Source organism: Xiphophorus hellerii, chromosome 23 (genome assembly GCF_003331165.1).
Source record: "Xiphophorus hellerii strain 12219 chromosome 23, Xiphophorus_hellerii-4.1, whole genome shotgun sequence".
Classification (NCBI taxonomy): Eukaryota; Metazoa; Chordata; class Actinopteri; order Cyprinodontiformes; family Poeciliidae; genus Xiphophorus; species Xiphophorus hellerii.
In genome coordinates, this window is record NC_045694.1 from 15,643,070 (window position 1) to 15,659,772 (window position 16,703).

The window sequence follows — 16,703 nt, forward strand, 5'->3', positions numbered from 1 at the left end:
AATTAGTTTGACCTGAAACATGTTAGTAGTAAGGCGGAGTCGCCATCTCAACTTAGCAAAGATGCTGAAATCAATGTCAACTTTTTTTTATTTTTCTTGAAAAATAACAACATGAAGTGAAAAAAAGCTTCTGAAAATAATTACAATGCTACACAATCTGTTTATAATCTAAAAGAGGAAGCCAAAAAAAAAAAAAACAAAACAAAAAAAAAAATACCCAACACATTTACACAAAAGTAAATATTTATATAATTATATTCATTCTTAGGGATATGGCCAGGGGAGCAGTCCGGGAGGAGAGCTTTGTTTCAGAGTTTTAACACTTAAAGGAAACAAAAACAAATGAGCAAATTCTCCAAATAAAATCTTGCATCTCCACGCAGACAGAGACAAGTGAACAAAAGTGACTACGTTTTTTTCCCCCCATCCATAAAAAAAGAAAATTGTATCAAAGAGGGGCGGGGAGCAGTTTCATCTACAATATTTTTGCTTTCAATGTCTGTACAAAAAACAAAGCAATACGTGTTTGAAAATAATAGCACCTGAAGTTGAACTGCTGTTTGGAAATGCACCATTTATCTGCCACCGTATCCTTGGCTTTTCCCCCGCACTTATTACAACCTGCCCCATCCACGGGGTGAGGTCTTGTTACTATGTTGATTGCCTACTCACACAGTCTTTGTACCTTCTCAAGCTTTACAACAATGTATACCCCTAACAACTGCTGCGATAAGTCTTTTAATTACAAAGCTGGATGCACAATGGTAAACACAGGCCATTCCAGTAGTCTGATGATTTTACTTATGTTTAGATAAAAAAAAGAATCTCCAAGCATAGCTGCTGTTGTGCATAAAGCAAATGTTGACAATTTAACCCAGACAAGAAAAAAAATAAAAAATCTACTAGAAGCACCCAAATGTAGTTGAAGTCGAAGCGATTCTGTTTTGTCACAATGAAAATAAGATTTTATGATGGATTAGCAGTAATAGATCAATTATTTATATCCCAAGGATGCAACTCAAAGTCTTTACTAATTCTGAAAGGCAGGAGTTTGTGATGAGAGCCAACACTGGTACTTTTTTCACACACAAAAAAAAAGTCGAGGTGGTCATCCACAGGACAAACTGAGCTAGTTGATCAGTCTCCCATTCCAGTTAATGAAAAATTATATGCTCTTTCCAAAAATTATTTCTAAAATGAACAGCAAAAAGGCTCCTGAGCGTCTCTGTAGGTACACAGAAAAAAAAAATAAAAATAAAAGTAAGACGTATTGATCTTGCTTTAACACCTCCCTTTACCAAACACCAGTGAAGTAAGCAAGCGCTCCAGTTCAGACCCCACCCCTCCTGCAGTCCAGTTTCCCTGTAGAGTCGGGTCCGGAGCCGCGCCCTCTGCTTTTTGCATCTCAAATCACTAAAGCGCAGAGAGAAGGCAGGCGACTAGGATATCCGCTGGATCAGTTTCTCATCTGATAGGCAGTAGAGTGTGTTGACTGACAGCTCAGAGATAAAGGCCTCGCAGGCCTTTCTGGTGACTCCTTTGCAGCCTCGCAGGTCGAGCAGAGAGATGCATGACAGGCGGCGCAGATACTTCAAACACGTGTCTGTCAGTTTGCTGCAGCCTGAGAGAAACAAAGGCAAAGGTTAAACGTGAGGAAATACAAACCAAGATGTCCGTCCCGTTCTCAGCATCGCTCACCTCCTAGGTTGAGCTCGGTCAGCGTGTTCCTGGTGGACGAGCCGACAGCGGTCAGCAGGTTGATGGAGTGGTCGGTGAGGCTGTTGCAGTGGGACAGATCCAGTTTAGTTAAATGGGGCATGTGGCGGATCACCAGCCGCAGAGTGGGGTCGCCGATGTCCAGACCTGCGAGTCGCAAGCACTGCATGCTCCTCAGCTGGCTGCGATTGTCACAGCCTGGTGGAAGCAAAGCGGAGAAAAAGGTTGGATTAAGTTATGGCTGAGCGATGTGGCCTAAAATCAATACTCTCCTGGACCAATTTTTCGCAAGTATTTTTACTGCCACTTTATTGGGCTTTAAAAAAAAAAAAAAAAAGCATCTGCAAATAAATGAAGAAAATGTGCACTTAAAAGTTATTGAAGAAATTAGCACAACTGAACAAGTTTAGAAGTATTTAGTAACGTTCCAATGTTCCAAAACGTTCAAAATGTTGACGCTTTTTGGGGGCGTAATGAGCTGCTGCTCCTCTTCCTCCTTGACCAGCTCTACCAATGCAGCTTCAACATTTTGAAATTTTCATTTTCTCAACCTCCCCATCTATTTTACTTCTTGTCGCAGACTGTATAGGGTGGAGTCTAAAGACGACTGTACACAGAGCAGCATCTTAAAGGGACATAGCCTACCAATACAGACCGAAACAAAGACAAATTAAAAAAAAATTTTTTTTAAATACTGAAAGTAATGACATGGGTAAAGTCATCGTCAAATTTTGATGTCTGTTCAAATTTGTCCCATCGCCCAGGTCTACATCAACTTTATATTAATATATTGTCAAGCAGGTCTTGTAATGTATACCTGCAGTCTGAGGCGGTTCTTCTGTTTACCTGGAGGTATGACTAAATCCCTGATCTGTGCGTCTTTGACGCCGTACGCGTTTCGCAGGTCCAGAGAGCGAAGGAGAGGACAGCCAGTGGAGCAGAGAGCTGAAATCGACGACCAGGAACAACCGGACAGCATCAAATCCTTTAGTCCTGCAAAATGGTTAACAGGTTGCATTTGTTTTCATACTGTAGCACTACTAAATAAGACAAAATCAAAACGAGGAGTAGAACAAGAGGCTTGTGCTTGAGTCGTACCAGGCAGGCGGCCAATGAGCCAGTTGAGCTGTTTTTTGGAGATGTTCGTCCAGGAGAGGTCGAGTGTGACGGGTTGTCTCTTTATGATGCCTGTGAGGGCCTGAGGGGTCACAGTGCGCTTGATGCTCAGGTCAATTCGGGCCCAGAGCCTTTTATCTAAACACCTACAGACAAAAATAACTCAATAAAAGATTTCTATCAGGCAGCTTATTTCAGAGGCAAAACCTACAATCCTTCCAAGAGGGGAAATGTCCCCCTAAACTAAACTTATAAATCAGATGAAAGATTAAATTTAAGAGCATTTTTGCCTTCAATTTCAAGTTTGTTTGTAAAACCGAGTCACAGGTTAACTGTGACTGAAAGGCAGATTGCAAAATGTATTTTTTCAGTTTTTACAGATATGTCTCTTGGATTTTAACTGTTTAAATCCCAGCCTCCATTAATGGCTTTTGTCCACTGAGGTGAAGCAAAATCTACTGCACAGCTTATCTGCCAAAGTAAAATCCATGTGAAAACAAGTGCAGAACTTTTTTCCTCAACTATATCATCCTTACACACTGGAGGCAAGCTATGTGAAACTTTCTTAGGTACTGCTTGTGTCACCTCACTACTCCAATAAATATCAAACGGCTGAAAGTCGCTCAATGTAATTTGATCAGAAGTCATAATCTGTCAGATTTCCTAAATGTAAACTACATTAAACAGGAATGGATAATCAATGGGAAGAAATTGTTTACTGAAAATATTCATAATTTACATATGAATATGAAATGTAAGTACTTTTATGGTTATAAAGGCAATATTTCACTACCAAGAAAAATTTTACTGATTTTCATTGGTTCAAGCCTAAAATTATGTTTCAAAATGTAAAAACAAATCATGGGTGAAGAATGAGAGTAGGACGGGGTGAGCTGACCCAGAGTCAAATTACTTACAGCCTTTGTTTTGACACTCAAATTCCGTTTTGTTGCCTGTTAATTATCAAACTCAGAAAAGACTTTAATAAATATTAGCATGTCAAATATTGACTGATGAGTCAATGTAGTAGATGGGAAAAATCTGGGATAAATGTGAAACGGAGAAAGTGAAGTTCACGCTTTAGGGTGAAACCTTCTGTAGCTTATTGTTAAAACTCCACATAAGTAGATATCGACTTAACTTCTCACTGATGAATGAAACCAAATTGTGAGTGACTGCTGTGACGGTATCGTTTTGCAGCTCATGTCTGCAAATTTAAATTGGACCAGAAAAGATTCTGGTATTTACAAATTGACCAGTAAAGCAAAAAACAAGTTTAAGTGAGAGGAAATGAAAGGAGTTGAAGCTAGTCATAAACTGTTAATCAGATCTATAATAACTGTGTGAACAGGTCTTACCATTTGTACCAATTCTTGCAGACCGCCATGCAGACACACAGATCCGTTCGGTTTAAGTAGCGAAAGACGGAGACCCAGACCTCCCTCTCACAGCTCGGGCCGCCCCCGCAGCTCTCCCTGTCTGCTTCCCCCCCTCCTTCCTGCAGGGCGGAGAGGGGGACTCTGAGATGATGAAGCTCAGACGATGAAGAGGAGGAAGCCCCATTGCTAAGTTTAGCTGGTCTGGTTGATCTCGTCTGTTTTGATGCTTCCAGTCTGTCTGGATTGGAAGAATGAGAGTCTGTGTGTCTGCTCCGAGTGCGCGGCGGCGTCACCCGGTTTGTGTTTCGGTCCGGACAAGGCCCTCGATTTCTGATGGGGGGTCTGTGGAGGGCTTTGCTCTGGTTGGCTGCTGCAGAAGCTGCAGTTTGAGGGGTGACGGCCTCTAATTTCGGGACGATAGCTGAAGAGTCCTGTTTTGCTCTGGGCGGCTTTTGAAGCGTCACTTTAATAAACGAGCCATCTTTGTCCCCTTTTGGAATGTTGCACTCCGTCTCCTCCTCTTCGTCGTCCTTTTCTCCTCCGTTTTGGTTGCCCAGTCCACTTCCACACTCATCCTGTTCTGTGGCGGACTGCCCTTGCCTCGACTGTGGCCTGTTCTCTTTATCCCCCACCCTCCCACTGTTCAGCCTGCTCTCCTCCTCCTCTTCCTCGCTGCTGCTGCTGTTGGTGCTGCTGCTGCTGCTGCTGTCCTCGCTGTCCTCCTCCGGCTCATGGTGTCTCCCTTCACCTCTGATGCCGCGTCCCGCTCCTCCTCCTCGCAGCCTCACACCTCTTCCATGCCCCCTGCGGGGCTCTCCTTTGGGATGAAGCACCAGGCCGTGGGAGGACTTCTGCTGCCCAAACAAACCGTTACCTCCCAGAATACCGCTGTGAGACGAACCAGTTGCCCAAGCGGAGCCCCGGATTTGGCCCTGAGAGACTCTGCTGACTGGAGAGTGCAAGCGAGAAAGCATCCTGGAGCTCAGGAACCGGGGAGAGCGATATAAAGATGACTGTTTCTTTGGGAAAAAAAGGTAAACAAGGAGAAGATATTTTTCAAATGCTAAATTCAACCAGTCAAATCTGAATGCAAAACAAAGGCATGGAATGATTAAAGACAGGGGTGCCCAGAGTTTTTGTCACAAGGTCCAAAATCAGCAAGTTGAAAGGATCTGAGGGCCGAAAAAGTTTATTTTACCTCAACAAAAAGCTAAGAATGCAATGGTTTAAACAAATAAAGTAGTCGTAAATTATTCTGCATCAAAACTAAATAGTTTAGCTGGTTTGCCTTATTAAAATAAATTTTGTAACTTTTCAAGGCATTAATAAAAAAATATATAGATATGAAAATTTTGTCAATTTTAAGCAATGAAGTCAGTATTTAGGTAATCCTTTCTGTGAAAACACTTGCTGGATTTAGCCAGGTTCAGTAAACTAATTAACAGCAAATTTGAATGCAGCAAGACGGCAAATGATTGGTGTTGTTTCCAACCTTTCCTATTATAAGAAGATTTTACTTTGTGTTAAAAACTTCGTAAATAAAAATACAAGGTTTGCATCAAACACCTGTGCTGGCGGCCGGGGGATTTCTATCATTTTTAATATGTAATTAGGGGCCAATCAGACTAGGGGCTGCAAATGGCCCCTGGACCACACTTTGGACACCCCTAGTTTTAAGCACAATATTATAAACTGTGAAACAGCAAAAGTTTCTTACTCTTAAAAGTTTGCTCCGCTCCATTTTTATCTGGAAGTTGAAAAATTAACAAACATTGAAATTTTTTCTACAACCTTCTTTCAACGAGAAAAATATTAAATAGTAAACACTCTTCAAGTGAATCGTATCTACCCTTTTCTTAAGTCTGTGCTCCAGTGCACTCTCTCGTTTGCGACTCTGTTGATGCTGTAGCAGCAGTTTTTGGGAGGGAGGCGGCGCCTGTTTGTCGGCCGTGCAGTCGGCTTCGCTTCCCTCGACTCGGACCTTCCTCACAAACGTCATCCTGATACGAACGTTTAGACTGTGGCATGAATGTGGAGCCCTCCGAGTCCTCACTCTCCTCCTCACTGGAAGACTGAACAACACGATAAACCGGATGTTATATTTTAACTGGCTGAAAAAAAAATGTTTCTAATACAATGAAACACCAAGAAACAAAAGCAAAATATTGTACCTCTGAGTCAGAGTCATTCCCTTGGTAACATTTGGGACACTCCCAGCAGCTGGGCAGGTCCTTATTGATCTTCCCCTCACCAGGTTCCTGAAATGGAAGGAATACATCTTAGAGTTAATCTGACACCAGTTACCAACACAGTAATGCATATAGTAACAACAAGTAGAAGGTTGATCAGTGAATCCCTAACCAAAACAATGACATTTATGAATGAAGTATTAAGATGCACCTGCCCAAGTGCTGAAAGGCATGTAGCAACTGATTTAATGTTTAATCTTTTTTTTAACCATTTCTGTTTCACTGTATCTGCTTCTACACCTGCATAAAAGACTCACCTTTACACACTGACGATGTACGATCTGCGAACAGGCAGTGCACTCCATTAAAGAGTAAGTGCTGGGATCTGATTCGTCAAACTCTCCTTCTCCACAAACGGCACATCGGGCTGTGTTTGGCAAGGCAGGCTGCAAAAAACAAACAAAATTCTGATCTCATACAGAAGATCACAAAAAATATAAAACGCTGCTAAGAATCTTTTTTTATATTAAAGAAAAAAAGTTAAATCTCCATTTTGACAGAGTACCTCAAGCAACCAGTCTCATATTCTTTAGAATCTAAACAATTTTTTTGGCATCATTTAACAGAATTTTAAGCAAAACATTCCCATTTGAAAGACCTGCAACATTATTGAGTTTTAACATCACTTTCATAGCACTCCATCAGTTTGCCTGTCACCTTACCATTAGACATTGCCTCATAACGCAGCTCTTTTTCATTCGTCCAGGACCACCAAATTTTCTCATGTCGTGACAGTACTGGCAGTCCCCACACTCCTTCCTGCAGCAGGCAGAGCATCGCTTGCATCTCACCCGCCTGCGCCGCAGCGCCGAAATGGAAGTGTGTTTGGTAGACCGCTTAGATTTGTGCAGAGATGGACCCAGGCGGGGGCGATAAATAACAGGTGCTGGAGGTGTGGGGGGCTGGTACCATGACGGCTAGACCACAGCAGCAGAAAACGGTTGGAGAAACATGTTAATATGTAAAAGAAAAAAGAATTGAGCTTTTAATATGACAATATTAAAACAAAATAGATATATTAAATATCTGTACTCACCCTTTCAGGCCACTTGACAATTGGCTCTCCAGTGCAGGATAGTTTGATGTCGTCACCGGCACACTCCCTTAGAACAGCCTGGACACAACGAGGTGAGATGGAAAATATTTAAGCTTTTTAGAATTATATCACATTCAAGAAATGTACAGCTACCCACCCTCATGTCCTCCAGCAGCGCTGCAGCATTTCTGATTCCTGCAGGGACGCACTTTTTATGAGCTGGCAGCTCTTCCAGCTTCCCTAAAAGGTTCCACAGTCCCTCCAGTTCGAAAGGCGTCAGCACAGGTCGAGTTGTTCCTACTTTGTTTTCAAGCTCTTCGTCACCCTCCCCTTCCTTGACCTCTTCTACCTTCGGCTTTTCTTCAACCTCACCGTCAACCTCATCGGTGCCATTAATGGGGGGATCGTTATTTCCGACATCTGCTCGAGTCAGTCCTGAAAAAGAAGTTTAAGACAGAATTGTTTCTATCCGATCCGGTGTGGGAGTTTGAAAACTAGAAAAACACAAAAGGAAAACTTTGTTTTCATTCATTCTTACCAATGCCGAGCGAATATTTCTGGAACTCCTGGGGTGAGGTGGGAGATGTTGGTCAGACAGAAGAGGTATCTCTCTACGACGTACCAGCACATCTCATAGTAAAATGGGTACCGGAACTTTGCTGGCACCTAAACAATGATGACAGAAATATGTACATATTTTTAAATAATTTAATCCACCTCATCATTACTTTTCTTTATTTTCATAAAATTTATTTAGGCATTTATGATGTAACTGAAGACAAGATTTTCAGTAAGGGTGCATTCACACCAGTCTTGTTTGGTCTGTTTTAATCAAACTCTGGGTCATTTGGGGAGGCGTAAATGTGTAATCGAGCAAAAAAAAAGAAAGAAAAAAAACTAACAAAAAAAGAGAAATCTGATCTGCCTATATCCCTTGGTTCAGCTGAAGTGAACTCTGGTGTGGTTAGAATGCATACGTGAATGCCAAAGTGGACCCGAGACCGCTCCAAAGGCAGGAATGACTATAGCACAAGGCATTCTGGGTAAACACAACCAAAACAAACGTTCAAGTCTAGTAGTGCTAGAGGGAGAAATGTCTTGTAGCCTTTTATCACACACAAAGGAGAAATCCTAAAACCTCTAAGAAAAATTTATCTGCCTCGAAGCTTCGTTAATTTATGTTTTATTATTTAGCACACAGTATTCCAGCCGGGTTATTACTTGCGTTGCGCAGCGCTCTCACTTCCGCCTCTGAGTTGTTGACGAAAGCTAAGTGTTAGTGGCATAACGTCCAGTTTTGCAAGTTCGGCCTGGGAAGATTTTATTGATTGATGATTATGTTCGGGTCTTTGTCATTTTTCAGGGGACCAATAAGCATCCTGAAAATGAATGGCGCGATGCCTGGAGTACGGCAGCTTTTCTCCTCCTAGAGCTGCTGCCTGGTGACCGGTGTTCAGAGCGGGGAAGAGTGCTGAAGGTGTATTTGTACAGGTGAGCGGATAGACTGAACACTGCGGGCGGCTGCGCATTAGATGATTAACGTAAGTGCTAGCTTTACGGACGAATCAGAAAATTTATTTCATATCATCCCAGTCTCAACAAATGTGTGGCGGAGCGCACCGTAAATGTGTTTCTGTGTGTGACCCTACCCTAACCCTATTATTAACACGAACAAAAGTGTTAATTCCTGTCGCTAACAAACACAAAAGCTATAAATGTCTGGGCAAGGTGAGAGATCATCTATTAAACTGACTGTAGAAGAATGCATAAACGAAAAGCTGGAGTATAGAAATTTTTTTTACAAGCGTATTTGTGAGCCTGCCTTTTTATTAAATTGAATATAACTTCAGATTCTTGTATAATTTTTCTTCAGGTTAACTTGGAAAGTGAGCTATTATTGTTACAGGTTAATTTTCTAAACTACAGAAAAGTTATTGTTAGGGAAGCTCAAATGTGAAAAATTGGACTGATGTTGATATGTGATAGTAATACTGCTGTTAAGATAGATTTGCCAATGTTTTACTTTATCTTTTTTTTATCCGATTACTCGATTAATTGTAAGAATAATCGATAGATTTCTTGATTACTAAAATGTTCGTTTACAACAGCCCTACTTCCAGATTATCAAGTGTTGAGACGCCCTCAAACTCCCATCAGCTTTTCCTGAGCCATGACCAACCTGGTACTGAAAGGTGTGTACTTCTACCAGCAATTCAAAGCTAATACAATAACAACCGTTGCTATTTGTCATCAAGCTTCTTGCATATTCCTATGTGCAGAAATATTTTATACTGTCATCCAATCAGCAGCAACAAATACGTTCTTCTAGTTTAAGTAAGAAAAATTGCTTGAAATCTTCTCTTTCATCCCAGGCAGTAGATCAGGAGTTCAATTGCAACATCACCACAATTTAAGTCTTACATTACACAACAGTATGTACAAAGATTTACTCAACAAAACAGACCAACTGCTGTAAATAAAGATTTAAGACCTTCAGTGGTGAAACTGTGACTCAAGTGCAAAGAATCACTCTTATAGTACAGTTGTGTAATTGCTTATTCTACACCTACTTAACTGTGTCTTGAATTGTCATAATAGTAAAAAACTATCTGATAAGCTTAGGTATGATTTGTTTCTCACCCGTGTGCGGTCTTCGATATTGTAGATGTTGAGCTGCATGGGGATGTTAAAGCTGTGGAGAAAGTTCCCCCCAAACACTAAAGTATCTTCTGGAGTGTACACAGCATGGATCCACCCTGCAGCACACGAAACATTCACAATAAATGTGACGATTAAGTGCGTTCTTCTTCAACCTTTATCTAACCAGGATAAAACTCCTTGTTTTATCCTCTTATGTTCAATAAGAGGAAGCAGGTGTGTAGAGTTTCAAAAGACGAATGTGTTTGTTTGATCGTCGTTATTGGCATAACAGACCTGATGGGATTATGAAGGTGTTGCCCTGCTGGAGCTCTATCCTCTGGCAGTCGTAACACTTGTCTCCCAAGAAGATGTCCCCCTGCTTTCCCGATAAAACCCAGTTCTCATACATGTCCAGGTTCTGAGGCGTTGGTGGAATCAACCAAAACACCTGCAAGAAGTAAATATGAAAATGTTCATAGATGATTAATACAAGAGTTTGAGTCATCTTAAATATTTTCTCCCAAACCAGATTAAACTTAATCATGTCCTTAATCATCAGGCCTTCCAAACCAGTCTCCATCTCAAAAATATTCCAGCTTAGCAAAACATTCAACAAAGGTAGGTATGTAAAGGTCACAAAATGAATTTGGAACCAAATTTTCATTTTAATTTCAACTAACAGGGGATGAAAAGTGATGTTAAGGAAAACTTGGTCCTATGATCAAATACAGCAAAAGCTCTCTCTTTTTGTTTTTATACAGCATCATGTCAAAACTGACCTTTGCCCCTCGCAGAATGTGGTACCAGACTGAAGTTCCACCAAAGTCAATGTGGAAGTCTGTGAAGCAGCCCTGCACACTCATGAGACAGTACCTGAGAAACAAACACAGCCAGGTTCAGAAAACAAAGTAACTTTTCTTATACAACTATGTATTAGAAATGTTCAGTAGAGAAGCCCTAACTTAGTGAATCAAATATCCAAGTGGTTTACTCACTTCTGTACTTTGGGATAATGCATGTCTATAATGGCATTAGTGGAGTCTCTCTGTCTCTCCTTCAGATGACGAGGCCACATGTTGTCCACCCAGTCAATAAGATCCACCTGGACAGAGGAGAGAAGAAGACGATGCCAATGTGTCTTCACACTTATTTCTACTACTGCCAGCCAATATTATTTCTCTTTGCAAATACAATGCAATCTAGTAAATGTTGCCATGTCCTTGTCAAACAGCCAAAAAGTCAAAAGTATGATAAGTTCTTTGTTATGCAACTGTAAATATGTGTAAAGATCTAAAGAGTGAAATAACTTTGGTCCTTACTGATGCTGGTCGTTTGACCAGGTTCTCCAGCCTGGTGTGGCTGAACTCCAGGCTGATCACATTGTAGAGTTTCTCTCTTTCCGATGGCGGCGTCTCATAGTAGCGTCGCCACTGAGCCATAGACATCTCAATTCCCTTTTGGGTATTCACGTCCATAACATCTACAATCCGTCGACTGCCTGCAGGCCAGTTGACAAGAGTTCAGCAAATAACACCTCCATAAACAAAGCTGAAATTCAGCCCTGGAATAACTTCAGCAGCCTAAAATACACAGCTAAGCTAAAATAATTAAATAGCAATTAAATTTGACATATGTTTAAAAAAAAAGGTATTGTATAAACTTTTAAATTGTGATCAAACATGTTAGACATAAAAATTTTGCTCAATTTGTCTTTTTTCAGGAAAAATGTATAACATTCAGCTTTCCAAAATTTTAAAATAGTTGATCCTAAAGGCAAGCAACAAACCTAAGAAAAAAAACAGTTAAATATATAAACAGACTGCAGAAATCAAGAACTTACCAACAAATAACTTGACATCACTCACACTGAAATCTGGGTCTGGCATTCTGTAAGACAGAGTCATTTTTACATTTTTTCTAATTCTCTTTAAATAATATTATGAGATGAAAGATAAGTACACTGACTTACTGTATACCGAGCCCATCGGTTGTCTTAAAAATAATGGGGTCCCTGAGCCCTTCTCTCTGTATATATCCATATGTAAAATCTAGCAAGGAGATGGAAAAAGCAAAGCAAATTATTTAACAAACAGGACACACTGCTTGTAAGTTTCACCTACAAGTACAGAACAAAGTGACTTAAAAATAATTGCACTGCCTTTACACATCCTGAGTGGATCCATTTCATTTACATGTGGGCATCTCACCTTTACCCTCCATGTGTTTGACCAGATCACTGCCAAACCTCTCACACTGCAGCTTCTCATCCAGGTCAAAGGTTCGTTTCCCTTCGATCTCATCGTCTGAGATTCCATCATCCTGGTACTGCCTTCGCGGAGCCGTCCGCTAAGGAGGAAAAGTGGATTTTAAAACTCAAACAGAAGCGATTTGAGTGACTATAATATCAGAGACAGTTTAATGTATAGGTGGGGAAAAGTGATGGAGAATTTATCTCCACATGTTCTCCTGTTTTTTGTGCCCCAAATTATTTTTTAATTCTTTGATGACACTTTTCTCACTTCCCTTTTCCCTTCTGTCACATTGGTGATTGTATCCAATAAACACCGTTATGTTGTGATAGATTTAGGCTAGTTCAATTATCAATCATGTGGTTCTGTAAAAGAGTGAGTTGGATTTTTTTAAAGTCTAAAGTGCCCCAGGATTTCTTAAAGTAACTTATTTTGAGCAGAGAAGGAAAAACAAAACAGAGCAAAGGAGCAACTCTGGAGACCTTGTGAATGACATTTAAATATAATTCACACCAATACTGAACTACAAGTCCCTATGAATCATTTAACAGACACTTTCTGGGCTACGAATGATCCTTTTCCAAATTCCTTGACAAATCAGCGTCATAGCAACTAATGTAAAACAGACAACAGCCACATGAGCAAATAAGATGCAAATTAAAAAAGCTGCGCCCCAAACCACAACTGGGACAAAGACTATTTTATTACTTGTTCTGAAAATACTTATTTGGAAAACAGCATGAAAGACCTCAAACTACACAAAAGCAAAGTCAAGTTAATTTCAAAGATAATGGAAAAGATTAGAACAGTGTTTATATACAGTATATCCTTTAAAAAGGTGCATTAGCAAACCTTTTAGAAGGATCGAAGGTTAAAACAAACAGCATCATTTGAAAGAACAATAATTAAAAGAATACTAAAATGATACCAATATTGTGTGTGTAGGTTAAACAAGAGAATGGCTTCAGAAGCTGGACTTCATGAATAAATTTTGCCTTTCAATCTCCAATGAGACTTGTAAAGAAAAGGATGCAACACAAGAGCACAAAACATGTCTGGCTTAAATGTGATGGATATGGCAGTAAAATATTTTGTGAAGAATGTTGTGCCTTATGTGGCTGGAATAAATTCTTAATTAACCTTCAGCAGCTCCTTTATTCAGCACAAAGGCCACATTTGTTACTTTACAGCAACATAAAAAACTAAAAGGCACCTCACCTTTTCACAATTGTTATGATTAAATTGAAGAACTTGGACAAAAAGACTGTCACAAATTTTTAATTTAAACTTGACCATCCAGGCTTTGGTAAAACAGCTTGAATTTGAACATAGAAATGTTGACAGTTTGGTTGAGAAACATTTCAGAGACATGGTTTCATCAGAGCAACGTTTCCACTTTGATTTTTTAACAAGTATGAAAGAAAAAGATAAATTATGGTTTGAGTTTGTTAATCACCAGGAATTCTTTAAATGGAAAATCATAATGGCAAATAAAAATATTTTTAGGCAACAATTAAAGCAAAAGCATAAGATGCAACAACTAATTGACGAGAATCAACTAATTTACTTTTAATTAGCAGGTGAAATTATTTTTTTTTAAAAACAAAAAAAAAACTCTTTGTCCTTTTCATTAAACACTGCAAAACTATGAACTTGATCAATTTTCATTCTGTAAAGGTATCAGCAAGTTCTTTGATTGACTTCTTTTTGTAAAAACAGATAATGGTAGGGACAGCCACTCTAATTCATAAATGGGTATATCCTTTTAAGCTTTTTATTTTCTTTTGAGTTCAAAACTACTTCCTCTGCCAATTAACCTGTAGCATACATTTTTGTCCAAGGTGCTTCTGTCGTCAAAAACCCAAACACAAAGTTGGCCAAAATCTGAGTAGGCAGCTCCTCCTTTAAAGAAAACCATAACTCACTGTCCGTCAGAACAAGCTTGTACCTGTATTTCTAGCAAAAACATCAAGCAAAGACAGGCTGATAGCAGCATACCTACTTACAGCACATGCAAAGACACTGGATAAAGCTTGTTTTTGATCTGCTCTGAAATCATGATTAGTCTTAAACTTTATTTCTAGATGAAGACGAAAAATCAATTCGCCTAAGATCACTCAACCAGCTGCGGCATCACTTCATGTTGCACACAAAGAATTACCATAATACAATGGCAGAAGTTAATCTTCTACACACTGCCCCCTTTCAGCCCCCCTCCCACATGAAGCTCTGTTTGGTCAGACAGATGGATTAAACCCCTCCACCCCCCTTCCCAAATATGTGCTTTTCTCACACCAAACAAACAATTATTTAAGCTTAAATTTGCTTTAAGAATGAGGAGCATTCCCCAGTCTTAGAAACTGTCAATATACAATGTAATCATTGTAGCGTTTACTGCCTAGGACTGCCTAATTATGCTAAAATTTAAAAAGGGAACAGGAAGAAGAGTTATTCATCAATTTAACTTGCAATTACATTAAACTCTGAGAAATTGAACAAGTGAGTCAACAGAAAAAAAAAAATATATATATTTCCAAGCTTTCTAAAATGATGTTTAATTTCCCAGTCCAGCAACTATTAAGATAAAGATTTTAAATATATTGTCTAGGTGGACTTTTATTGCTTTAAATCTGAAAGAAAAATGGTTGTAAAAAAGGTGAAACAAGGTCGCTGAACAAACGCTATCAGGGTAGATGGTGAACTTGACCTTCTATTGAACCCAGGGTCTTTAAACAAGTTCATTACAACCAAAACAGAGGGGCTTCTGCCTGGAGTCAGTTGCACAAAAGAAGCCGGTCGTTTCATTCAAACACAGCACACAAAGGTTTCATAATTACTAACAGAATACGGCTCCATAGATATACACTGGGCAGCAAATGGATCTTAGACGTATTATAAACAACTAAAGTGTTAAGGAGAGGTAGCATCTTGGCTAAGTTACTTACCAGTCGTTTGCTGTACCGTGTGTGAGGATCGTCCATAGTCTGCAAAAGAGGAATAAAGTTAAATCTCTAAAACGGGCAAACTAAACGCTTAATGGCATTGCTATAATGTCACATGTTTCTTTAAAAGTAATATTCTTCTATTTGAGCCGGCGCTCACTGCTAGTTCTAGCCTGCTACTATTGCCTTAGCCAGCGAGCTAAGGCTAGCATCACACGATTGGTTTTTTTCTACAATATATTCTTATTTTTCAAATTGCTTAGGGTCGAAACTGACAGCAACATAGTTAATGAACTAATATGTGTCGCTATAACCAAACGTCAGCTGAGCGGGCAAACTAGCTCCGCTGACAATACAGTTCTTAGGTCGTCGGCTATAAATGATGCTAACTAGCTAGTTGTCGCTAGCCTGCTTGCGGTAGTTGGGAGCTTTTCATCATTACCTTTATGTTTAAACTCCGCTAAGACGGTGTGGTGGAAGTAATGTGTCCCGACTAACGCGTCTGTAGCCTCTGGATACGGTTTCTCCCCATGTTATGCGGAAATAAGCCCAGTATCTTTGAGGTGTTTGTTATTGTGCGATAAAAGTTAGGAGCTGTCGACGGTCCGGGCCGCCGCCATTTTCAGCTGGTTGGAAAACACACACAAACACTCACGCACACACACAAAAAGGAAAAGATTTAATCCCCGCCCCCTTCACCACCAGACTGGAGATTAGTATGAGCTGCCGTCATTGGCCACAGCGTGTGCTATTTAAAAAGCTATTACAATATATTAACATACAGGGGTGTTTTATTTATTCACCGGTTACTTTGTTTCATTAACGTCCGGATCAGGTCCGACAGTAATTTTGAGAAAGTGACAAACAAAAGAAAGAAAAACAAACAAAAACTATTTATAATTCGACGAGTTTCCATTTACAGCAAATTAAAAATACTAAATGTAGAAATCTAACCATCATAAAATGGTTTAAAATGGTTCATTCTTAATAATGGTGGATTTAATGAAAAATAATACAGGCTTAAAGGTTGTTATTTTCTAACAATAGTTTTAATCTGAGAAACGCATAATGTAATTTACTGAAAAAGGATGTCTATCAAAAATACATTAACACATTTTTTAATGTTAAAAGAAAGTAGATTAAAATAAATAAATGTATACAAACACATGTTTAAAAAAAAAAAGTTCAGAAATCAGTTTGATATCGGAAATGTTACGAGATTTATATGAATGAAATATTATTCTGACAAATGGGGGAAAAAATAATCAGAGAATTTACCAAAAACAAACAGACGTTTTCCACAGTTTTAATCTCCTTGCATGATCTTTTAATATTGGACACTCTTTTATAAATGAGTAAATCAATCAATCTTCTGT

The 16,703-nt window shown here is 39.4% G+C and overlaps 1 protein-coding gene across 1 annotated transcript; it reads right to left on the reverse strand.

Annotated features, from left to right (window-relative positions):
• Positions 1–70: 70 nt before the first annotated feature.
• On the reverse strand, positions 71–15,973 carry kdm2ab (lysine (K)-specific demethylase 2Ab). Its single transcript, XM_032555682.1, is given in 24 exon segments — positions 71–1,621; positions 1,699–1,914; positions 2,563–2,709; positions 2,815–2,978; positions 4,191–5,230; positions 5,929–5,958; positions 6,061–6,318; positions 6,383–6,469; positions 6,718–6,846; positions 7,123–7,377; positions 7,497–7,574; positions 7,654–7,905; positions 7,907–7,931; positions 8,035–8,162; positions 10,137–10,252; positions 10,431–10,584; positions 10,916–11,009; positions 11,132–11,238; positions 11,456–11,634; positions 11,977–12,023; positions 12,106–12,184; positions 12,344–12,482; positions 15,331–15,369; positions 15,770–15,973. Coding segments are annotated over 23 exon segments (3,942 nt in total). The 5' UTR covers positions 15,367–15,369; positions 15,770–15,973; the 3' UTR covers positions 71–1,439.
• Positions 15,974–16,703: the final 730 nt, after the last annotated feature.